This window comes from Jaculus jaculus, chromosome 7 (genome assembly GCF_020740685.1).
Source record: "Jaculus jaculus isolate mJacJac1 chromosome 7, mJacJac1.mat.Y.cur, whole genome shotgun sequence".
Classification (NCBI taxonomy): Eukaryota; Metazoa; Chordata; class Mammalia; order Rodentia; family Dipodidae; genus Jaculus; species Jaculus jaculus.
The window spans coordinates 20,502,619-20,528,133 of record NC_059108.1 but is presented as its reverse complement, the minus strand read 5'-3'; the positions used below and the strand labels follow the sequence as shown (position 1 = coordinate 20,528,133).

Below are 25,515 nucleotides of genomic sequence, written 5' to 3'. Positions count from 1 at the left end.
GCGCTCACACATCTTACTCAGAGGTGGCAAATGTTTGCGTTAGTTAGAGAGACAGTGGGAGCAGGTGGCCCAGCCAGAGGTGTGCCTCAGCTCCTGGCCCCAGAGCCAGATGTAAACAGCTGACATAGTCTTTACAGACTACAGAAGTCCTGCGATTGTCGTCTAAACAAACGCCGTCGAAGGGCACCACAATAACTTGGTCATTTGAACACATCAACGCTTATATGGGTTTTATTAATGTTAAACACATGGTATGGTCTGATGGGAAACAGGTGTAGTTATGCAATAAAAACAGTAGCAGGAATAATTTTAGACACAGACTTGGGACTAAAAGACTCCTCTGTATTTGTATAATTAGTTTTTCAGGAATAAACTTTAATATCCAGCAAACATGCAGTAACTTAGCAAGTACATGAGACGACCAGACCCTATTAGCGTCAAGAATTCCCATAAGAAAACGAAAAGGTTGCGAAGTTCTGCAGGTAATGCCATTACAAGCAGACATGTCACTCAGTGGTGGATAAATATAAATGTACTTCGTGTGTTGGAAAGTACTTGGGAAGGAAGGAAGCACTTAACACAATTGTCCTCATCCAGGGCAGGGCTTTCTTTGTTATATATAAATGGGTTTTAAAAATACATTGTCAGAAACTTGAATTCCTGAAGCCATAGTTGAAAAGTCTCTATGGACTACTTTTTATAATGCGATTTATTTTACAAAAATTATCTTTTATTCTTACACAAGCAAGATTAATTTTCCATTTTGCAAGTACTTTTTACTATAATTCTCTTTCCTTTTAGTTAGTTTTTTAAACAATTATATTAATATGTTTCTTTCATTATGCCACAATATTGACACTTCTTATATTAAAAAAAATCCATGTAGAAATCCACCTGAATTTTTGAAGTGATTATGTAATTAAGGAAAATATTGTCTGTCTAGTCGTGAAAGAGTCTTGGGCTCTTAGTAAGTATGTCAAAAAGTTCAGTGCTACCAACTCTGAACAACGTCTCTGGCCACTGATCTTACTGCAAAACATTCAGCTACCCTAGTGAGCTTCACTTATGTGATCTTTGGCTTTTCTTCCTAATCAACTCCTTAAAAGGAATTTTTACATGTTAAATGTCAAGGTTGAATTTACTCTGAGAGAAAATCAAGGCACAGATAACCATGCTATTTAACACAATCCTTTGACCTTTGCCGGGAAGTCTTTTATCCTTTTGCCCCAAAGCTTCACTGTTTGGCCCAGGAAGGACACTGCCGGATGTGTTGTGGTCTCACAGTGTTGAGATGGATAAGAATGCGCACTACACAGTGAAAGTAGTCATGGTATCTCAAGAAAAATGAAAGCAAAAAGAGCAAGAAAAAATCCACAGAGCGGAAAATCTTGTTTGTTACATTAAAGGAAGGAAGAGGAAAAGGAATGAGAGAGAGAAGGAAGAGGAGAGAGCAAAGTTGGGGTAGTTCTTTATCGTACTTTAGCAAAACAACATATTGGAAAAAAGTACGTGGGAAGAAAGGGAGTGCATTTGAAAAATAAAGATGAAAGCAAATGGCTCAATGTTATTATTTTTTTCCTAATAAAAAATTCATTGTAGCATCTTTTGTCTAAATCATTTTTGTTAGAGAGAATCAGCTTTCCCTGTGATTTCTGTGTGGTTTTTCTGGTGGGAAGGGAAGGAAATTATAATGTTCTATTTTGAAATTTCTTATCAAAATCAAAATAGCTCCTTAAATCTTCCTTAATATGAAAGGTTATGGAAAAGGGAAGAAATAGTGAGGCTACTTTGAACCGATGGATGTTTTCTGAAAACTCCTGGCATTGCAGTATAATATTAGGCTCAGTTCTAGGAACATGTTTTAAGGAAATATGTTATTGTTTAACTAATGTCAAGGAGACTCCGACAACAACAGATTTTTACAAATGTTCTGTTGATTTTGAAAATAATCATGTGAGTTATTTTAGTCAGACCTACACCCTCAGGGTAATCTCTATGTATAAATGAGTTGTTTTTATGTGTATATATGTGTGTGTTTGTACATCTATAGTTTTCTGCCAAATGATATATTCTGAGCCTTGGTAAGTCAGCCTAATTGGGCATTTGAGTCCTGTTTATTTTCCATATGGCCAGTGAAGACTTCTCTATTCATTCTTTAATTATTGTTATCATGGTTAAGAAAATGAAAAGGCTTAAAAAACGGTCACATGGATGTTTCAAAGTAGTACAGTAATGGGAGCTTCCAATATGTAAAATGTTTGCATCATTAACAGTTTTTTTTTTTTTTAAAATTAAAGGTCTGAATGACTTCCAAGGCAACATTACATAGGTTTGTATTTCAAAACAAACTTAGCAACTTTTAAACTCTAGTATGATTGCCTTTTCTTAAGATCACTACTTTCAGATGGTTCATCCCAGGAGCAGTTCACCTCCTAGTGTTGGCGTGTATGAGAAAAAACATTTTGTAATTTTTATACCTGTTGGATGCTCACTTTGGAATTAGAGGAAAAGAATGAGGGGTAAGGTGACTTGATAAAGCCCTTTGTCTGACTGCAGGACAGGATCTCTGTGCTGAATAAACAGGGGGTTCCCCCACAAATGCTAAGCAGGCTGCAAGATTCTAGCTGGTCTTCACTCACAGTGACTGGACTCTGGTGGAGCGAGGGCAGGTTTCAGGTGCTGGAGAAGTGACGGGAGGAAGAGCGAGCCTGCTGGATGTCCCTGCAGGAATAAAGCAGCCCTGTCATCCAGCAGGAGGAAAGGAGGGGCAGTGTCACCCACCACACTGCGGTGTACTTCTATTATGTGACTCAGCGAAGGGCGATTTCTGGCCTGAAACACTTAGCATCACTCAATCTGTGCCAAGAATGATTTATATCCGATAGCCTATACTTCTTAGATGAAAAAAAAAAAAAGAGTGGATTCGAATGTTGGTGGTCTAGAGAGATTGTCACATTGTGGATCATTGGTATGTCTGATGTGTTCCTGGTCCAGAAGAGAGTGTAACACAATTCTGACACATGAGTCCAAAGAAAGAGCCTCACTTTATTGTAAGCTGACTGAGGACAGGGAGAGCAGCTGGGAGTCCACGTGATCTCTCAGAATGACTCGTCCGTCCTAGGTGAACACTGGCTGCAGGGCTGCAGGTTTGCAATGAGGCTGAGGAAGGAGGACGGCAAGTTCAGGGTCAGTGCAGGCAACTTAGTGAGACCGTGTCTCAAAGTACAGATTGATTATAGAATGGGACTATAGCTCCATGGTGGAGTGTTGATCTAGCTAGCATACCAAGGCCCTGGATTCAAATCCCAGCACCACAAAACCAAGTTAATAATACAGAGCCATTGCCACAAAATCCTGGAGAAAACATTCATTAAATGTCAGCTGAAGGAATAAATAGGAGCAAATGAGGCAATTACTAAAACTTAAGTATTTGTTTTAATGCTTATTGGCTTATATGTTAGGGGAGTGACTAAATGGTAACAATTACTTGTGTTTTTTAGTTTTCGTATGTAATGTGAACCAGACGTTGGTTGGAGTTAGGAGTGATCAAGGAGCTGTCATTACTGGTGTGCTCTGAGCGGCAAGTTACTCCATGTAGTTGTTCTCATAATTCCAAACAAAATACTGAACTGGGCGTGGCAGTGCATGTCTGTAATCCCAGTACTTGGGAGGTGGGAAGGGGAGGGTCATGAGTTCAAGGCCAACTTTGACTACATAAGTATGAGGTTACCCTAGGCTATCCTAAACCATGTTTTAAAACAAACACAAATAAACAAAGAACTAAAAAAAAAAAATACTGAAAACAAAGGGTCTGCTTTATTCAAAAAAAGGTTTTCCTTACTTTTCCTCCTGCAGACTTTAAGAATAATTACCATAGGTCAAGTCGCATCTAGTGAAAAAATATTTTTAAATTGAGGCAAACAATTTATGTTTAAGAAAGTGGCAACTGGATTATTTTTAACACATTCTCTTTTGTTCAAGGGGTTGGAAAGAATGAAGAAGAGAGACAGGAAGAGAAAGAAAAGAGAGACAGAAGGAAGAAAGGCAGGAAGGAGGGAGAGATAGAGGAAGGGAAGGAATTCTTTCTCTTCAGGGAAGGATCAGCTTGTTCTGTGTCTGACATGCTATTCAATTCAGAGACAGTCACTTCTTGGGACAACGTATGGGTGGGTGACATTTGGTATCAAAGCAGTGTTATAGTGTTGTCTCACTGATTTCTCACTTGCTTGACATACCTGAAGATGACATTGTCATCAGGCTCTGAAGCCCTTAGCCACTAATGTATCAGAAGGCCGCTCTAGAGCCCTTGTTCTCTCTTCCTAAGCTGAACCCTTCTGAATGCTAAGCAGTAACATGATACACCAGGCTATACTGCTTAATTCATATTTTTCCCGGACAAATGATGAGGTAACCAAGGATGTAGCTCACTGTCTACCAGAAAGTAACGCAAAAGGAAGGGTGATGATTGATAACATGTTACCATTCGTTCTGATCAATGAACCCCTGGGATGGACAGCACTTTCTGTTTACACAAGTCCTTTTGAGACGTCGGTGAAATTTGTGAGTCTGGAGCAGAAGGATACTGTAATCGGCTTTATCCCTTGAAAGGCTCTGAGGCTTTGAATGTGAATGGCAACACTGCCTTGAAAGAAGGGCACTTGCCATCGCTCTTTTAGAACTAGCATTAGCTCCCTTTTATCAACCAAGGGCTGGCTGGCACGTGGATGGATGACCGCCCTGAAAAGTTTGCCTTCCCAATGTCTCCAGGTCACCAGGACATCCTGCTTGGCCAGGCTATGGCAGAGGTGAGACAGAATCCCAGGCAGCTGGAGGGTCTGGCTTCTGTACTGTTCTTTTTCTCCTGACCTTTTATTTATTTATGTGTTTATTTATTTTGAGATAGGGTCTCTATCTAACCCAGGCTGACCTGGAATTCAGTATGTAGTCTCAGGGTGGCCTTGACCTCACAGCTATCCTCCTACCTCCCCTGACTTTTTTTTTTTTTGGTTTAAAAATGCATTTACTAGGATTTAGAAAACTAGCCATTACACTGTGGAAGTTTTCCCTTTCCCAGCAGCATTTCTAGCATTTGGTAAAAACACATTTCTAATGGACTAGAAATAGCAAAGGAAATAGCAAAGAAGCTCTTATGAAGCAAATAAATGTGTCACAAATCAGATTTTAAATTCTGAGAGGGGCCTCAGCACCCTCCCACTAGAGATGCCAGGCAGTGATGCCTTTCATCCAGGAGCACAGGGCATGATCAATGGCACTCATTGAAACAATCCATTTCAGCAGTGATGGTCACAGAGATTCCCATTGCTTGCACTAGATGCTGGTTAGAAGCCTGTAAAACTTTCTATGGCTGATTAAAGTTCTGGATACTATGTGGCCGTGTTATTCTGGGGCTAACCCCCTTTGCCATCCCTCAAAAACTGTCCTGTTTTATAAAGCCTGTATAATAAGTACTCTGGTTCTAACTGTTATGTTAATAAATGCCATGTTCACCCTTCGCCATTGGTAAAAGATGTTTCTCATGATCATTTGTGGGTTCAATAATGCAAGCATCTCGGCTCCGTTCTTGAAGAACATTGTCCTGCAGTGAATCTAACTATGAAATTTCCTTGTCCTCAAGCTTCTAACCCTCTTGGTCCCCCAGAAAAGCTAAGCACCATGAGGGAGACTACCCTGCAAGAGCTTGACTGTTACTCAATGTCTGCCCAAACACAGTCATCTCTCTTAAAAATCTCCAGAATTAACATATTCTTTGGTTTGATTTAAGATTTAAGTAAGCAAATGAGACATTGAACATCTGAAGAGAATGAGAAGCAATTCAAATCCAAACGAGGATGCTCTCTTTCCCGTCTTTCTATCCTTTCCTTCTATCTCCTCACTCACGAATAATAGGTGGTTTGGTGTTGAGCTAGCCCCTGGTCATCAATCCCTGCAGTCTCCGCCTATTAGAAAACTTGTCATGAAACACTTTGTTCAGCACTCTTCCAGACTACCAAGTATGACCTTCTAGTAATAATCAGTTACACAATGAATAAACAATGTGATAATTGCACCGCCAAAGTTCACACGCATGTAACAGTAACGACTTCTCTCAAACTTCCCAGAGAGTCTGTTAGCACCTCCGAGTAGGTTCATCCCCACTCATGTCGAAAACAAGAAGTATCTTCTCGAGTAGCCATCCTTGGCTTTGTGTACCTGTTCATGCCTCCCTGATGCCTTCTGGGCAGCAGGAAAGATGTGGTCTGAACTGGTCCTTTCCTGCACAAGAGGCGATGGAGTTCAAACCGAAGTCCTTTAGCACAGTCAGGGTCTCTAAGCTGCTTCGTCACTGAAGACCCCAAGTCTCTGCTGACTGTCACCAACACTTGGGGTTCTAGCTAGTGTGAGGTGAAGGAGGTTTTGGCTCCCAGCCATCACACTTCTGAGCTGTCACTGTGGTGACTCTGAGGGGGCATCATCGGCTCGCTGCTTCCCGAGCCCCTCGGTGCACCCTTGGCCCCAGTCTCCTTCCTCTTACACATCACTGTTGCCATGACAGTGAGGCAGATGGTGAGCAGCCCCACCGCGATGCCTCCCAAGACAGTGAACAGGCTGACCTCCGAGCCGGGACTGTTGAACTCCCAGGGCAGCACACCAGCAGGGGGAATTCTCCCGTGCGGGACAAGCCTCTTGTTGCTGCGGTCCAGAGCGATGTGCTGGATGTTGGTCCCTCGGTTGTTCTCAGCCCCGATTTCCCACTCCAGCGGGGGTGCGCTCTTGATCTCCCGCTTCGTCCAGTTCTCTGCAGCTGCCCAGGGCTGTCCCTGGTGCACCAGAGAGTGGTACTGGTACTCCACGCTCCTCTTGCCGATCCCTCGATGGGCGATGTCTTTGGATCTCACTGTATAGATGGTGTGTATGTACCATTCCCGGCCCAGAGCAACCTAGAAAAACACAACCCTGTTAGTTAGGAAATTGAATTCAACATGGACTATTTGCAAGGGACATTAGTGACAGAAATCATGGTACATAGCCATTTTGTGTATAGAATTGATTTACACCATATTCCTTAGTGTGCAGTCCATGCCAGCAGGCTTTATAGAAATCCTGCTGAGTTGCTGATATGTGCTGTGCCAACTCCTATTTCTTTCTTCCTTCCTACCCTTCCCTCAAACTAGGTAGAGAGTGAGGATTGACACGCAAGGTTGCCCTTTTGACCTCTACATGTACACCATGGCATACATTAGTAGTCAGCACTCACACATAAATGTACACATGAATAATACACCATTCACACACAAATACATATATATGTATGTATATATGTACATACGCACACACATATATATACACATACATACATATATATATACATATGCACACACACACACACACACACACACACACACACACACACACATATATATATATGTGTGTGTGTGTGTGTGTGTTTAGACATTTATAAAAAGAACCACACATTTCTCCTGTCTGTGTGAGATTTGTTGGTATAATTTTCAGTAGGTAACTATCCTAAGGGTACACTTTCTTCCCCATGGAGTTTGATATAAACACATTTCTAAGTATGCTGCATCTGTCCACTCAGTGTTGTCATGACTACCTGCATCCCTCCACACCTTCTGTCCAGGGTCAGGATTTTCAGTTCAGTTTTATGGAATATCCAAGAGCACAAATTTATCCAGAATTGGTTTTCTCAGCCTAGCAATTCATGTAAAATCTCTACAAAAAGATGGCTGTGAAAAGTCCACAGGAAGGAAATTTTTGAATAAGAATAGCAAATGAGCCAACTGTAAGACCTAGATTTCAATTCTGAACACAAGGCCGGAGAGATGGCTCACAGTTTAATGCACTTGCCTGCAAAGCCTAAGGACCTGGATTTGATTCCCCAGGATACATGCAAAGCTAGCTGCACAAGGTGACACATGTGTCTGGAGTTCGTCTGCAGTGGCTAGAGGCCCTGAAACATCCATTCTGTCTCTCTCTCATAAATAAATAAAATACTAAATTTTGAGAAAAGTAAGAGTCTTTGTTATACATAGTCTTAAATTAACATGCTAGTGACAATAACCATAGCTGAAATGTATAGGGATATACCACCTCATTCAATGTTCCCATTCACTATATGCACAATTACTCTTCCACACACTTACAAGGTACATGAAGTTTACGAGATATGTGAAGTGACTGGCATGTTGTTACATCGTTGCTTAGGTGAGCTTCTCTGTGCCTACCTGAAAGAGTGGCGTAGAGTCTACTTTAAACCCATCTGATCCGGGCTGATTCACTAAAAGAATGGCTTCAGGGTCGTCCACTGCCAGTCTGGCATTAAACAGCACACTTCCAAAGCTGGTGGCTTGTGTCTCTGGCTGAGCTTTGTCCTTGAAGCAACAAAGAGAATCAGGATTGCTGCAGAATAAATAATGCCAACGTTCACAAGGACATAACATTCTCCTATTGGTTTTGGACGACTACAAATTTCCCTAGTGTGCCACTATCTGATTTAGCTAAAATGATGATACTGTGTTTTTTTTTTTTTGTTGTTGTTGTTTATTTGTTTTTTGTTTTTTTTCAAGGTAGGGTTTCACTATAGTCCAGGCTGACCTGGAATTCACTATGCAGTGTCATGGCAGCCTCGAACTCATGGTGATCCTCCTACCTCTGCCTCTCAAGGGCTGGGATGAAAGGAGTCCACCACCACATGCAGCGATAATACTGTTTTAAATGAAAAGATGGAGCTAGGCATGATGGCTCACGCCTCTAATCCCAGCACTTGGAAGACTCTTGGTAGGAGGTTTGCTATGAGTTTGAAGCCAACTGGGACTACAGAGTGAGTTCCAGGTCAGTCTGGGCTAGAATAAGACCTGACCTTAAAAAAAGAAAGAAAATAAGTTAGAAAGAGCTAACCTTGAAAACGGATCCAGTTCCTTGTTTGGGTCAAAGAACTTACCACGATTTTAAATCTATATAAGAGGGAAGGAGAGTCAGCGAGGCATCCATATTCTGCATCTGCTGGACTGTACTTGGGAACGTAGCCATCAGCTCCTGTGCACAGAAACACCTTCTCAATGCTGCACTGGAAGGAGTCACCTAGGTTCTGGACAGGGTCTACCATGACACGCCCGTAAATCACATCCCCTGAAACAGGTGGAAACGTGGCTTCTGTTATGAGAGGGTAATGTCCCAAACCACTTGTAACAATGACACAATGATCATCTATCTCCTTTGTTTCCTGACCTGTGATCAAATGCTAAAGCCTTTTCTGTGTTAGCATCAGGAATCTGGTCTACTTCCCAGGCCTCAGATTAGGTTATCTTGTAGACTGAGTACAAGTAACTAAGGAAATATATGTATTATATATAATGTATTTTATACATCATATATTGTACAATATATATTGTATAAACCTACACAATATATTATATTATAATATATGATATATAATATATATCCTATATCTGGCTTTTTATTCTCAATTCAAGGTCTAGTCTATTGCTTGACAATCATGACATCACCTTGTGTTAAAAGTCCAGGATACATAAATTAATTAGTTGGCAAGATGTAGGCTAATACAATATAAAATAGCACAAGAAAGAAAACATCAATAACAAGCCTGATTTCATGCATTTGCTTTAGAAAGTGGGACGAATGAAGCCCCTTGGCATTCTATCCTATATTTTGCAGCTACTGCTGAGTTTCGTGGGCATGCCAAAAAATATTTTGCTCGGTGCTGAGTGTTTATCATCAAACAAGGAAGGCACAATTGTTGCCCATCAGGCATTTAAAATCTCATGCAGCTGCAAGATTTTTTTTCAAGGTAGGGGTCTCACTTTAGCCCAGGCTGACCTGGAATTCACTATGTAATCTCATGGTGGCCTTGAATTCATGGCAATCTACCTCCCAAGTGCTGAGTGGTGGGATTCAAGGTGTGCACTACTACTCCTGGCTCAGCTGCAAGACTTTTAGTCTAGGAAAACTGACTTACAAAATCCCAGACTCTTTCCAAAAATGTTTTAGGTGATGGAGATAGAGGTTAAATATCCCAGAGCAATTAAAAAAAAAAAAAAAAACCAAGGGGGAGGATCCTAGGGAGGTGGCTCAGTCAGTCAAGCTTTTGCCATAGAAGCATGAGGACCTGAGTTCAGAACACTGGTACCCACATGAAAGCCAAGGGTTGAGACACACTCCTATAATCCCATGGTGTTGAGGAGGCAGAGACCTGGTTTATGACGCCAAACTGGGGAGATCTGGGCTCAATTAGAGACCCTGTCTCAAATACTAAGCTGGAATGCAATTGAAGAAGGCACTTGATACTGATCTCTGGCCTCCACATACACGCCAGACATACACTTGCGTGTACACCTGCAAACACATGTGCACCCACACGCACATGAATGTGCATGCACATGTACACAACCCGTGGGACACATGAAGAAAAGTCTCTTTACCTATATGCCCAATCTCAGTGACTCTGTGTACCTGCCACAGTGACAAAGACCCAAGTCTACCTTCCAAAGCATAGAAGAGGCGACAACTTCCCCCTGCCGCCTCCCACACCCCAGTGGAACAGCCCCAAAGACACACAGGACAAGCAGAGCTGCTGCCTCCTCTGTCTGTGTTACCTTCTGCAAAAGCGACATCACTCTCTTGCCCAAATCCCATGGATCCATCAGACAGCCAGAGGCTCTTCTTGGAAAGAAGGTACATGTGGGTGTTCAGGCTGAACTCAGCCGCCACAGGATCACTGACCTAAAACCAAGGGTGGACGCCTTTTTATATGCCACTGAAGGTTCTGATGTGCACAAGTACATACCACGTGGTCACCCCTGCACACCGCCTCGCAGGACGAGGAGCACCGCGTTGCTGCGTTCACGACCCATCAAACTAGCTGAGGGAATCGTCATTTTGATTTTCTTCTCAGGAAGGTAAATTTGGCAATCACCATTTTTATTTCTTTGCTTTTCAATGAGACTAAGTAGCATTCCCTGAGCACATTTTTCTTTTCTTTTTTTCTTTCTTTTTTTTTTTGCTGGCTTATTAAGGCAAATCAAATATTTGTAAATGTCATGGTTGGTAGAAAGCTAACCCTTATTTTAAGTTTTTGGACCAAAGGTGCCATCTGGTTTATTTTTAATGCCTAGTGAATATTAAACATTAAATGGGCAAGGGCAGGATTCTCATTCTCCTCAGAGATTAAGAGAACATGTTGGAGAAGTAAGGAACTGTGGAGAAAAGTCTCAGATCACCAAGGCAGCAAATTACAGAATAGAAGGTAAAAATCAGATAACACATAGCTTCTTACATGAACTATGGCTTTTGTATCATGAATCCACAACAGATAAAAGATAATTCCTTCCTCCTTTCCCTTCCCTTAGTTTCTTCCTGTCCACCTTCCTCTTTTTTTCTCCACATGTGAGAATTAAAGTCACTCGTGTGTGAAGAATAATTCATTGGTCAAAGTAAGCCACGGTGTGGAACCAAGTGGCTGCTACGGGTAGTGTGTAAGTGTGTGGGGGGGTGGGGGGGGGAGTTCTGTGAGACACACCTGCTGGAACCGAATGTCGAAGTCAAAGGTGACGGGCTCTCTGGGGTTGCAGGTGACTGGCAGACGGAACTCCTGATTGGATGGGGTGGTGCACGGCACCAGCCTTACAGTATAAGTGCCCGAGTAGTCACGCACCTTTGAGGAGGAGAGAAGACGTTTGTAGTTACCACATAAACCTGAGGCGCAAGTCAGGCATGGTGGTGCATGCCTTTCATCTCAGCACTTGGGGGAGGTGGTGGTGGGGGGCAGAGGTAAGAGGATCGCATGGATTTGGAGGCCACTCTGAGACTACATAGAGAATTCCAGGTCAGCCTGGGCTAGAGCCTAGAGCAAGACCCTGCCTCAAAAAACAAAACAACAACAACAACAAAAAGAAAGAATAAGGAAAATGAGGTCAGCCTGGGCTACAGTGACACCCTACCATGAAAGAACAAAAATAAATAAATAATTAAATAAAATAAAAAAAAATAAAGAAAGAAAAGAAAAGAAAAAAATAAAAAGATGCGCAAAGGGTCCTGACGCCTTACTGCAAAGTCCGACACGAAGCTCCACTGCTGCACAGGCTGGTTGTAGGTCTGCTCACTCCTGATCAGACGCAGGGAGAAGGTGAGGCCCGGATGGTCAGCGGACGTGATCACTGAGCTGGTAAAGGAAGCTAGAGAAATGGCGAATATGATCACAGTGCAGTGGCTAATCTGAAAACAAGTGTGCCCCAGTGTGGAGCTTTTAAAGAACCATTCTCACCTGGTATTTGCTTTTTATTCTTATGTCTGTAAGAATAAACAAATACCCTTATTTTGTGTGCAAAAAAGTCTGTAAGCATAACTAAACGTCCTTATTTGGCATTGAAGAATAACAGAATATCCTTATTGTGCAAGTAAGAAAGACCAAATATCCTTGTTTTGCAGAGTGACTACCTAATTCTCCCAAGTTCACACAGATTGGGTATGTGACTTTTGTGATTCCTTCTTTCTGCTCTGTAATTCTGTCAAAAAGCAATTGTACAGAAATGCTCCAATGACCAAAGCTACTTTCCGGGGAGTCAGAGCAGGGTGCCAGGGCTAATGTGAATGCATTAACTGTGCACCGAAGTCATGAATTGAGCTTAAAATATTCCATTAGCCTCCATGCAGCTAGGCAATGCCAACTCATGAATGGAATCAATGTTAATCAGATTGCCTTCAATCTGAAGCTAAACAAAGACTCAGTTTATTAGAAAGGTGGACATTTGGAAGGGAATGTAAAGCCCAGGAAATCCTTGCTTTTCAGAACTGTAAATAGCAATGAAGTAATATGACTCTTTGGTTTGGGGTTTCTTGTAGTCCAGTCTCATAAAAATATACAACGGACATTCTTCATCTGCCTGAGTACTCAGTTCTATTTTCTCTTTTGTGGGACCTCATGCCCAAGAAAAGGAAGGTTATGAAGATGGCAAACTAACCCCTTTCCTTTTATTTTTTAAATTTTTGTTTATTTATTTACTTAAGAGCAACAGAGAGACAAAGAGGGAGAGAGAGAGAGAGAGAGAGAGAGAGAGAGAGAGAATGGGCACGCCAGGGCCTTCAGCTGCTGCAGACGAACTCCAGATGCGTGTGCGCCCCCTTGTGCATCTGGATAATATGGGTCCTGGGGAATCTATCCTCACACCGGGGTCCCTAGGCTTCACAGGCAAGCGCTTAACTGCTAAGCCATCTCTCCAGCCCTAACCCCTCTCCTTTACTGACAGAAGTTGGCACTGCAGTAAAGCATGGAAACTGCTTTACTAACATGGACAAAGCCACAAGCAAACAAACAGCCATGGGGCTTGTTGACTCTTATCTTACCAAATCTTCAAAAGATCGTCGATCACAGACAATAAATTGCTTAGTTAATTTTTATTAAACACAGTTAACATATCTGAAACTTGACTGAGGGAAGTGGCACTTTGGCCTCTGTCAGAAAGTTTCTCACAGCATCTAAAAAGAAGTTCTGAGCAAGAGAAGTGCTGGTGAAATGGGTCACCTGAGGTGTGGTATTGTGTATTGTACAATAGCAGCAGAGTTATAGAGAGGAACTGTTATTCCTACTCACTTTAAGAAAAGCTCTCCTTAAAACACGCTCAGTGGGGTTCTCTTCTGCATGCACTCAATAACTTCACATTTGCTCTAATAGTCTGCATGAAGATAACTTTTTACAGATGATAAGACCCAGGTGAGCAATTACCAAGTCTCAAGGTAACCATTACACACACGATTTGAAATCAACAGCTTCAAGGCTAGCAGGAAGGCATGAGGAAATGTGTGTGGATATGGAAAAATGTCAGGCTCATCATGCGGGGAAGGGATGTTCATAGACACTAGGGCTTACCAGGATGTGACAGAACAAACAAGCCATGGAACTGAGCCTCAGTCTTGAAGTTCACGGCCAGGCGTCCCTCTTCACCAATGCGCATGCTTGTTGGGTACAGAGAGCCTACATTGGGGACAGTGCACAAGGTACAAGTATAGGCACTTAGAAACTCATAATTATATAGACTGTTTCTAAAAAGTAATTCAAATTGATCTCTTCTTTAAACATTCTATGCAAAAGATATTAGCAGAAGAATTGTCAATACTGAGGAGAGGCAGAATCTTTATTCTATTTTCTAAGGAGAAAAGACATCTACTAAAGATGAACAGTGAGCTAAGTAATGGGTCAGGTCACCGTGAAACACACAGGCTGGTTACACTGTACTACGGGCTTTTAGAAGATGCTCTACAAAATACGAAGTTGTAAATTGAGAAGAATGATAAATGTACTTGTCAAAATTGTAGACATTCGAATATGTAAGAACATATAATCATTTAAAGAAGAAGAAGATCACAATAGCCAAAATAGATCAGTCTCAAACCAGTACATAACACAAGAAAGCATCCAACCCCATAAAACACCTCATCATGGAAGGGATTAATTCAAACCTTACAATAATAACCTTAAATATTAATGGTCTTGACTCACCCATTAAAAGACACAGGTTATTAGGATGAATCAAAAAACTGGGCCCTTCTATCTGCTGTTTTCAAGAAACCCACCTTACCAATGAAGATAGTCACCTCCTCAGGGTGGAAGGTTGGAAAATGATATTCCAAGCAAATGGAAATTAAAAAAGTGTGTGTTGCTATATTAACATCTGATCAAAAAGAAAAAAAGAGGGCCACTTCTTACTCATCAAGGGAATGATCCAACATGAGCACATCACAATCATAATTACATATGTGCCAAATACAGTTTATAAAACAAAATCTCCTTGACAATAAAAGAGAAATAAACACCAATACCACCATAGTCAGTGACTTTAATACTCCACTAGCATCAATAGATAGATCATTCAAGCAGAATATTAACAGGGAAATAGAAGTGTTCAACAACTACATAGATCAACTGGACCTAACAGAACTTTCCACCCCAGATCTACAGAATACACATTTTTCTCAGCAGCCCATGGAACCTTCTCCAAAATTGATCATGTAATAGACCATAAAGTGTGCCTTTCTACAGTCAGGAAAATTTAAATAACTTCCTGCATCATGTCAGATTACAATGCTTTAAAGCTAGAAATTAACAATAAGAGATACATCAAGTACTCCACCAGCTCCTGGAGCCTAAAAAATATACTTTTAAACAATGGATGGGTTGTGAAAGAAATTCTAAAATTCCTAGAATTGAATGATAATGAAAACACAACCTACCAAAACTTACGGGACACAATGAAGGCAGTCATAAGGGGAAAATTAATAGCCCTAAATGCCTCATTATGAAGATAGAGAGATCCAAATCAATAACCTGACTGTCTACCTAAAGGCATTGGAAAAACAAGAAGAATCCAACCCAAAGAGCTCCAGATAGAAAGAAATCATCAAGATTAGAGCAGAAATTAATGAATTTGAAACTAGGTAAAACCATTAAAAATCAATTAAATGAAGAGCTGGTTCATTCAAAAAATAAAAAAAATTGATAAATCCTTGGCCAAATTGATCAAGCAAAAAAAAAAAAAGTCTCAAATTAACAAAATCAGAAATAAAAAAGGAGAGATCACAACAGACAGCAATGAAATTAGAAGAATCATAAGAGTGTACTTCCAAAACCTCTACTCCACAAAATTAAATAATCTGGAAGGAATGGATGAATTCCTAGACACTTACCACCTACCAAAACTAAACTCAGAGAAGATTAATCTGCTAAACAAACCTACCACACCCATGGAAATTAAAAAGGTAATTATAAACCTCCCAAAAAGAAGAGTCCAGAAACAGAGGGCTTCTCAGCTGAATTCTATCAAACCTTCATAGAAGAACTGAAACCATTTTTTCTCAAACTGTTCTGCATAATCTGAGACCAGGGAATCCTCCCTGATTCCTTTTATGAAGCTAGCATTATCCTAATACCAAAACCATACAGAGATGCAACAAGGAAAGAAAACTATAGGCCTATGTTCCTAATAAACTTAGATGTAAAGACCCTGAACAAAACCCTTGCAAACCAAGTTCAACAACACATCAAAAGCATTATCCTCCTTGATCAAGTAGGCTTTGTCCCAGGGATGCAGAGATAGTTGCATATGGAAATCAGTAAATGTAATACACCACATAAATAAACTGAACCATAAGAACCACATGATCATCTCAACTAATGCAGAGAAGTCCTTTGACAAAACACAATACCACTTCATGATCCAAACACTGGAAAGAATAGGCATGGAGGGTTTATATCTCAACATGGCAGCATACAAAATCACTGGACAAAAATCAGTAGCTTTTCTATATGTGAAGGACAAAATTACAGAGAAAGAAATAGGTGAGGCTGTCCCATTTTCAATAGAAACAAAAAAAATAATTTAAATACCTTGGACTAACACTAACCAAGGATGTAAAAGACATATAATGAAAACACTCAAGAAAGAAATACAGGAGGACTTGAGAAGGTGGAAAGAATTCCTATGGTCCTAGATTGGTAGAATTAATAATGTGAAAATGGCAATTCTATCAAAAGCACTATACAGATTTAATACAATACCAATAAAAATACCAGCATCATTCTTCACAGAGATTGAGAAAATGATCTCAAAATTCATATGGAATGGCAGAATGCCTCAGATACTCAAACATATCCTCAGCAAAAAAATCACCTCTGGTGGTATCATCATACCAGATCTAAAGCTATATTACAAAGCCATAATGACAAAAATAGCATGGCACTGAAGTAAATACAGAAACATAGACTAATGGAACAGATTTGAAGACCCAGGCCTTAGCATAAGCAGCTACAGCTGCTTGATCTTTGACAAAGTTGCCAATAATATAGACTGAAGAAAAGACAAGCATCTTCAACAAATGGTGTTGGACAAATTGGATGACCATATATAGAAAAATGAAATTAGACCCACTCATTTTGCCATATACAAAAATCAAGTCCAGATGGATTAAAGACCTCAATATAAGACCTGAAACTCTTCACCTACTGGAAAAAAAATAGGAGACACTCTCTACAATATAGGACTGGGAAAAGAGTTCCTGAATAAAACCACAGTATCAAGGAAAATTAAACAAGCACTGAACCAATGAGATCACATGAAGCTAAAAAACTTTTGCACAGACAAACACACCAGAAGCAAAGCCAATTGATTACCCACTGAATGGGAGAAAATCTTCACCATCTATACCACTGACAGAAGCCTAATATCTAGAATCTACAAAGAACTCAAAAAACTAAACAATAAACAAACAAACAACACACTCCAAAACAGGGCAGAGAACTAAATAGGGAGTTCTCAGAGGAAGAATTACAAATGGCTAACACCCACTTAATAAAACATTCAACATCCCTAAACATTAGGAAAATGCAAATTAAAACAACTATGAGATTCCACCTTACCCCAGTAAGGATAGCAAACATTAAAAAAATCAAATGACAACAAATGTTGGTGAGGCTGTGGAGAAATAGGAACCCTCATTCACTGTTAGTGGAAATGTAAGCTGGTACAACCACTGTGGAAGTCAATATGGAGAATCCTGAAAAGGATGAATATAGAGTTACCAACTGACCCTGCTATTCCTTACTGGGCATTTACCCTAAAAGTTCCATATCTCAATTCAACCATGTTTATAGCTGCCCAGTTCATAATAGCTAAAAACTGGAATCAACCCAGGTGCCCGTCATTGGATGAATGGATAGCCAAGATGTGGTATATCTACACAATGGAATTCTACTCAGCAGTACGAAAACATGACACATTGAAACTTACAGAAAAATGGTGGAACTTGAAACAGATCATCCTAAGTGAACTCACACAATCACAGAAAGACACCCATCATATGGTCTTACTCATCCGCAGTTTCTAACCTAGACTAGCCCAACTTGCTACCATAACTGAGTAGCATCTTGAGAATTGGACAATAGAGAGGCTATGGTTTGGGCGAAGGGAAAGGATGGTGAGGACACAAAACTGAACCCAGATTGAACTGGCACATAGAATACTATGTCCTGGAATTCAGAGTAAAAGGTGAAACCGTCAAGAGGACCTTAAGGGGATCACCTGAGTTGAAGGGCCCTGGAGAGGGTGAGATGAAACTTAACCTCAAATTCCTCCTGTTTCTCTTCCTTCACTGTCTTTTTCTTTTCCTTTGGTGCTGGCCTATAATTCCCTGTACCAGGATGTTGTCTACATCCACAATGAGCTGTTGATCACAGAAACCTACTACATCTCCCAAAATAAATAAGACAGACTTCTGTCAGAGCACTTGATTACCCACCAGAGGTTAATGGCAAGACCCTACTGCTGAAGACACCATACATTGTCGGCATGGACCATGGAGAGACCTGGTTGGAATCCAGAGGTGAGCCAGTTCCAAGAAAATTTGCCCATGTAGTGCTGGAAAGCACTACATGTGCTACTGGGCAAAAGTGGACAACATCTTTCCAAGTAACTCAAAGTCTAAGTGACTCAAAAGCAAACCACCTGACGTGAGGCTCACATAAGTGCAATAGTGGCACACAGCCATGGTGGGTAACCAACTGCTCTTGGCTTGGCTAACAAATCCACTCAGTGGAAAGGAAACCAAATCTGGAACTGGGAAACAAGTCAGAATCATATCCAGATAATGATTCTGCTGTCCATTGCCCATCTCCCAGTATCCTTAGAGAATAAGAGGGTCTACACCCTTTTAATTCTCTCTAAATTAATAATGGTTATCCCATTTAACCAGTGCTGTTGGAGAATCTGCTTTTCTTTTTCAGAAGGGGCTGCAAATGAGGAGATAAACAACCCAGTGCACTCCACCCAGCTGCAGCTGAAACCACAGAGAAACCACAGGGGAAATGCTCAAGAGTGCTGCTTTCTTAATGAATCTGATATTAGCACAAGGGTGATAGAGAAAGATACAGAGGACACTCAACACTGACCAAGCCAGAGGCTCCCAAGTGCCCATCACTAACGTAGACTTAAAATGCTCCTAGTATGGCTCAGGGAATTTTGCAGAAGATGGGGGTGGAAAGATTGTAAGAGGCACAAGTTGGGACATTTTGCACAGAGACATTGCCTCTCCTTCCTCCCATAATGTATGACCTACAATCCCCATGGGGTTGACCTGCATCTCCAATGAGGAAGCCTTCTTCAGAAAAGGGGCAGGGAGGAGGGAAAAGACGGAACCAACATGTTTTGTTTACATACTAAATATGTCCATGTCTAATAAATATGTTGCTTAAAAAAATAAAATCACCCCTGAAACAAAGTAAAAAATAGAGGCTGGAGAGATAGCTCAGCAATAGAGTGTGCTCCCTATGCAAGCATGATGTTTCTGAGCTCAATTCGCCAGGCCCCACATAAATAGCTGGGTATGGTTAAGCATGTCTGTAACCCCAGACCCGTGGGGAGCAGAGACTGGAGAATCACTGGGGCTTGAAATTGCCAGATCTCCAGAATTAGTGAGTCAGCTGTCTCAAGGAAACAGGGAGATGAGCAATAAAGCAGGGATAGCTGACATTCTTCATTGGCCTCTGAGTGCTCATGGGATACCATATCAACCAATATGTATGCATACACCACACACACACACACACACACACACACACACACACACACACAAAACAAAGAAAAAAGGGAAAAATCACATATTGACTTAATATACATCTTCAAGGGCGAGATGTGCACTTAAAACCTTTGCAATCATCTCCAGTGATTATTCAGAGTGGTCATCTTAATTGTCACATAGCTCTAAGGTAATTTTAATCTGCTTCAGACAGATTTATATTTGAGATACACTATTTATTTTCTTTCTGACTAGAAATGTGTTGTCATGTTGTAGAATCAGAAGAGTAATATATCTCTGAATGAAAAAAAAACAAAAAACAAAAAACAACAAACAGCACTCTAGTAATGGACTTACTATCTCGAAGCCCTTGGACTTGAACTCTGATGTCGGTCTCGAAACGGTGTTGCAGATGTTGAAGGGCCCTAGAGTCAGTTGCACCATAACCAGTTCTAAGACTATCGGATAAAGATCCAAGAATAACAGACTTAGGCCAGAAAGAGATAGTAACAGTTTTGCCTAGCATTCAGAGGAAATTAAATGCTGAGAAGGTTAAATCATATGCTTGAGATTACATTGTCAGATGTAGAATGAGGACTGAAATGCACGACTTGATTTGTTACTGAACTTTAAAATGCACCTCTTAGGGCTGGAGAGATAGCTTAGCGGTTAAGCGCTTGCCTGTTAAGCCTAAGGACCCTGGTTCGAGGCTCCATTCCCCAGGACCCACGTTAGCCAGATGCACAAGGGGGCACATGCGTCTGGAATTCGTTTGCAGTGGCTGGAGGCCCTGGCGCTCCCATTCTCTCTCTCTTTCTCTACTGCCCTTCTTCTCTCTGTCTGTCACTCTCAAATAAGTAAGTAAAAATGAACAAATAAAAAAGAATTTTAACTGCACCGCTTAGGGGTTGGGGGAGATGCCTCCACTGTCTTTCAAGCACGAGGGCCCGAGCTCCATTCCCAAAACCCGTGTTAAAAATTCTGCATGTGGGGCTGGAGAGATGGCTTAGCAGTTAAGGTGCTTGCCTGTAAAGCCTGAGGACCCAGGTTTGATTCCCCAGGACCCCCATAAGCCAGATGTACAAGGTGGCACATGTGTCTGGAGTTTGTTTGCAGTGGCTAGAGGCGTTCCTGCACCCCTTCTTTTTTACTATCTGTGTCTTTCTCTGTCTCCTATATAAATAACTAAATAAGTAAGATACACACACACACACATATACACACACACATACACACACACACACACACACACACACACACACACACACACACAAAACAACAACAACAAGGCTGCATGTGGTGGTGCATGCTTATAATCCAGCACTGGTGAGCTAGAGACACTGGGGCCAGGCAGCCTCATCTGTCTAACCTAGTGACATGGGCTCCAGGTCACTGAGAGACTGTCTCAAAAAAATATGGATACTGCTTGAGAGGAGCAAAACCTGAGATTGTCCTCCGACTTCCACATGCCCGTGTACACACACACACAAGCACACACATACATGTCACCTACACACAAATATGTACACACGTACACATACATGTACTTTTCACTTTCAGAAATAAAATGTGTAATTTCTTTGCTTGCTTTTACTCCTTTAAAAAAAAAAACAATTTAGGGGCTGGAGAGATGGCTTAGCGGTTAAGCACTTGCCTGTGAAGCCTAAGGACCCCAGTTCGAGGCTCGATTCCCCAGGACCCACGTTAGCCAGACGCACAAGGAGGCGCACGCCTGTGGAGTTCGTTTGCAGTGGCCATTCTCTCTCTCACTCTATCTGCCTCTTTCTCTCTCTGTCACTCTCAAATAAATAAAATAAATAAATAAAAGTAAACAAAAAAAGTCTAAAAATATTATTTTTTAGAACTCCTGTTTTCTGGACCTCAGGATCCGTGTGGACTGTGTGGCTGAAGAGGGCATATCTCACCTATTAAGAAGTAACATTTCATCCTCTTAGGTGATGCCAAATTTGAGGCACCGATGCAATCTTGTTAAACAAGAATTCATCCACGACAAAGATGAAAAAAAAAAAAAACAATTACATTGTGGAATATTAAAATGCAACGCCTGGAAAGTAGCTTCTATTATGTTTACCTGCGGTTAAAAGGACTATCTTCGTGAGTCACTCTCAATCAGGCCGCAAGGCTGGCCTCCAAGCCCTCAGCCCACCAACCCACCTTGGAGCTCGGCTTCGGGGGGGCTGCCGATGCCCTCGTTCCACAGGATGGCAGTGTCGTACACGAAGGTCAGGCGGAGCTCCGACTTCAGGTCAAAATGCTGCCAGCCTCCGACCCCGGCCGGGGAGTGGAACACGTAGGAGACGTACAGAGGCACCCGGAGGGTCACGTACGACTGCACCAGGTTCAGCACCTAAAGCAACGCAGTTTTCCCCGTCAGTGCAAACGAATGCAGCCTAAAGTTGCAAAGACCGCCGTCTCTCCTCCCCGAAGACCCCGCGGACTCGGGAAGGAAGGAATCCAGTGGTCGCGTTTCGCTCGGGGTCGGTTACATTGTTGTGAAAAGCCAAGTTCATTCCAGCCAGCGCCTGCGCCCGCAATCCCTAAGACAGACGCCCCTACGAGCAGGGTCCTCTTACTTCGCGCCGCATAACTCACCCAGTTAAAGTGCTCCGTGGTTGTGAACACGTCCCCGGGTGAAGCTGTACCACATTTGATTTTTTTTTTTTTGGAAACCTTGATCACTTCAAGCGAACACCCTCCCCAACACACACACCAGCAGCCACTCCCCCCACAGCTCCTGGCAACCACGACCCCATTCTACGTGTTTGCCTGCGCTGAACATTCCACGTAGATGACTAGGTGTCCTTCGTAATAGACTTTTTTTTTTTTTTCTGTTAGCATGTTCCAGTATTTATTCCCCTTCATTATGGGGTTGTAGCTCACTGCATGTATATATCCCATTTTTTAAATTTTTATTTTATTTATTTATTTATTTGAGAGCGACAGACACAGAGAGAAAGACAGATAGAGGGAGAGAGAGAATGGGCGCGCCAGGGTTTCCAGCCTCTGCAAACGAACTCCAGATGCGTGCGCCCCCTTGTGCATCTGGCTAACGTGGAATCTGGGGAACCGAGCCTCGAACCGGGGTCCTTAGGCTTCACAGGCAAGCGCTTAACCACTAAGCCCATATATCCCATTTTTATTGACCCACTTATCAAAGAATGGCAAGGAGTCGTTGCCAGTTTGGAATTATTATGTACCTTTTCATATAGAGGAAGATGGGATGAACATACGGGAAAGAGATATGAAACATTTAGAATATCTTTTTTTGTTTGTTTGTTTGAGGTAGGGTCTCAGTCTAGCCCCGGCTGACCTAGAATTAACTATGTAGTCTCAGGGAAGCTTTGCACTCACAGTGATCCACCTTCCTGTGCCTCCCAAGTACTGGGTGGGATTCAAGGCGTGCACTACCATGCCCAGCTAAGATATCTTAAGAATAGTTAAGGAATCGCCTTTCTTTGAATTTTATGTATACTTTCTTCAGGAATTTAGCAGATGAGTTTGGCAGTAGTACAGGGTAAAATTAATACTTATCAAGCTTCTGCCAATTTTCAAGCAATGCTGGGGCTCCTACTAAAACCTATTTAATACTTTTGCTCTTCCTCAGGGTTATAGTTATCTGTACGTGTGGGTGGTTGGCTGGAGGAGTGTGTGATGGATAGAAAGATATGCGATAGAAAAGATCTCAAAGAATTAATCTCAAAGAAATAATCTCAAAGAAATTAGACTGAGTTCATCACAACTCTTTAAACCTCAGCAGCCTGTCAAAACTGGAACCCAGGTTCTGACCCACGATTTTCTACTCTCCCACACTTCACTCAGGCAAAACTGAGGGTGGTCCTAAGACAATCAATAAAACTATTGTATTTATAGCTAAAAAAAAAAAAAAAAAAAACCTCTCAGGAACAGAGATAAAACACAACTGGAGTCTTCTATGCAAGAAGAATGGAAAGCTCACACTTCTCAGAAGTCTTGGTCAGACCTTTGGACTCTGGTATCACTCTTCCATGCTGAGCTGATAACAGGAGTCAGATACATATTTAAACCATGAGAACTATAATGCAATAGGACACTCTATCATGAGGTTCAAAGTAAACTTCCCAGGTCGCAAAAATGACAACCTGAGCTAGTAACTGAAATGTACAAAACGGGCAACATCAGACAAATACACTGTCTGTGAGAAGCTGACACTTCACACCCCTTGCTAACCTGGGCCACAGTGCCTTGCCATCATGACCACTCTGAGATGGCGTGCTGCAAGAGCGGCCAGGCTTACTGTCCCTGGGCAGTGACAATGCTCAAATGGTGTCATGGAAAGTGATTATGCCAATCCATATGCCACTGGTAATTATGATTCATATTTCATCCTGTGATTTTAATAAATCACCACTGGAAAAATGTTAAGCTTCAGGCATGGATTTTTAATTTGAAAATGTGGGTGCTAAGAATGAGTCTTGCCCATATTCTTTCCGTTACAGGCAGCACTATTTTGGAGGCAATTAGTAGCATTCACTTTCTGTGAATAAGTTAATTAGAATACAGCTCCCTGAGAAATGATCTGATTTTTAAAAATCAATTGTTGTTTGCTTGTTTGCTTTTGAGACATTCTCATGGTTAGCCTGCCCTGAAATTCACTAGGTATCCCAGGCTGGTATTGAACCTGCGGTGGTGATCCACTTGCCTCAGTCTCCTGAGTGTGAGATTATTAGCGTGAGCTACCACACTTGGCTTGGGTCTGTTTAATTCTTGCGGTAAACTGGAATCTGATGACTTCTGGATACAGAACCCCCATTTTATTGCACCATCTTATTTTTGGCCAGGTTTTCCTATCTACTTTGAATGTCAGCCTGGAGGGGTTGAAGCTGAAATAGAACTGCCTCCGTCATTGTCACTTGTCCATTTAATTTCTTCAAAACTGAAGGCTGCAATGCAAATGACACTTTTCAGATGTACCTTAAAAAGCATTTAAGCTTCTAACAGTGAAATATTTAAGGCTACGGCCTAAGAATTTCTAAGGTATTTGTTTATACTGGAAGAAATATGTGGGAATTAAATCAAGACAAAGGAACTAAGATAACGTTTGCTTACTTTCTGCACACACACTGTGTCTTCTCACAAGCACATGTGATTTTGTGACTTCAATCCAGAGGTGCAAGCTATATTTGCAGCTGGATTTCTGCAGCTTCCTCACAGATGCTGGACAGTGTTGCCAGCTGCTGTTCACCCAGGTGAGAGCTGAGATTCTCACCTCGCTGATGAGAGGCACAGCAATGTCTTTTATTTCTTAAAGAACTTGCTTTCATGAGAAAAACCACCAACGATCCAATTATTAAAATACTTAGTTTAACTTCCATTAAGAATGTTAGCCAGGCGTGGTTGTTCATGCCTTTAATCCTAGCACTTGGGAGGCAGAGATAGGAGGATCACAGAAAATTCAAGGCCACCCTGAGACTATATAGTGAATTCTAGGTCAGCCTAGGCTGGAGTGAAACCCTACCTGGAAAAAACAGGACTCCTTACAACGTGCTCCTCCAGACACATAATGCCCTGGATATCCACGACCTCACAGTGCCTGACACTACCTACACAAGTCCATCATAATAGGAGGAAAAGATCATGACATCAAAATAAAAGAGAGGCTGATTGAGAAGGGGAGGGGATGTGATGGAGAATGGAGTTTCAAAGGGGAAAGTGGGGGAGGGAGGGAATTACCATGGGATATTGTTTACAATTATGGAAGTTGTCAAAAAAAACATATATTAAAGCTGGGTGTAGTGGCTCATGCCTTTAATCCCAGCACTCGGGGCAATATACATACATATGTGTGTGTATGTATATATATATATATATATATATATATATATATATATATATATATATATATATATGATCCCAAACAAA

The 25,515-nt window shown here is 41.5% G+C and overlaps 1 protein-coding gene across 1 annotated transcript in view; it reads right to left on the bottom strand.

Annotated features, from left to right (window-relative positions):
• Positions 1-215: 215 nt before the first annotated feature.
• The window catches only part of Frem2 (FRAS1 related extracellular matrix 2), a 155,091-nt gene continuing 129,791 nt past the window's right edge, over positions 216-25,515 (bottom strand). The window contains exons 17-24 of the mRNA XM_045155033.1: positions 21,772-21,964; positions 13,901-14,005; positions 12,082-12,209; positions 11,555-11,689; positions 10,632-10,758; positions 8,960-9,147; positions 8,244-8,390; positions 216-6,938 (exon numbers count right to left, since the gene is read on the bottom strand). Coding sequence (XP_045010968.1) covers positions 6,429-6,938; positions 8,244-8,390; positions 8,960-9,147; positions 10,632-10,758; positions 11,555-11,689; positions 12,082-12,209; positions 13,901-14,005; positions 21,772-21,964 — 1,533 coding nt within the window. The 3' untranslated portion in view covers positions 216-6,428. The remainder of the gene's footprint in view (positions 6,939-8,243; positions 8,391-8,959; positions 9,148-10,631; positions 10,759-11,554; positions 11,690-12,081; positions 12,210-13,900; positions 14,006-21,771; positions 21,965-25,515) is intronic.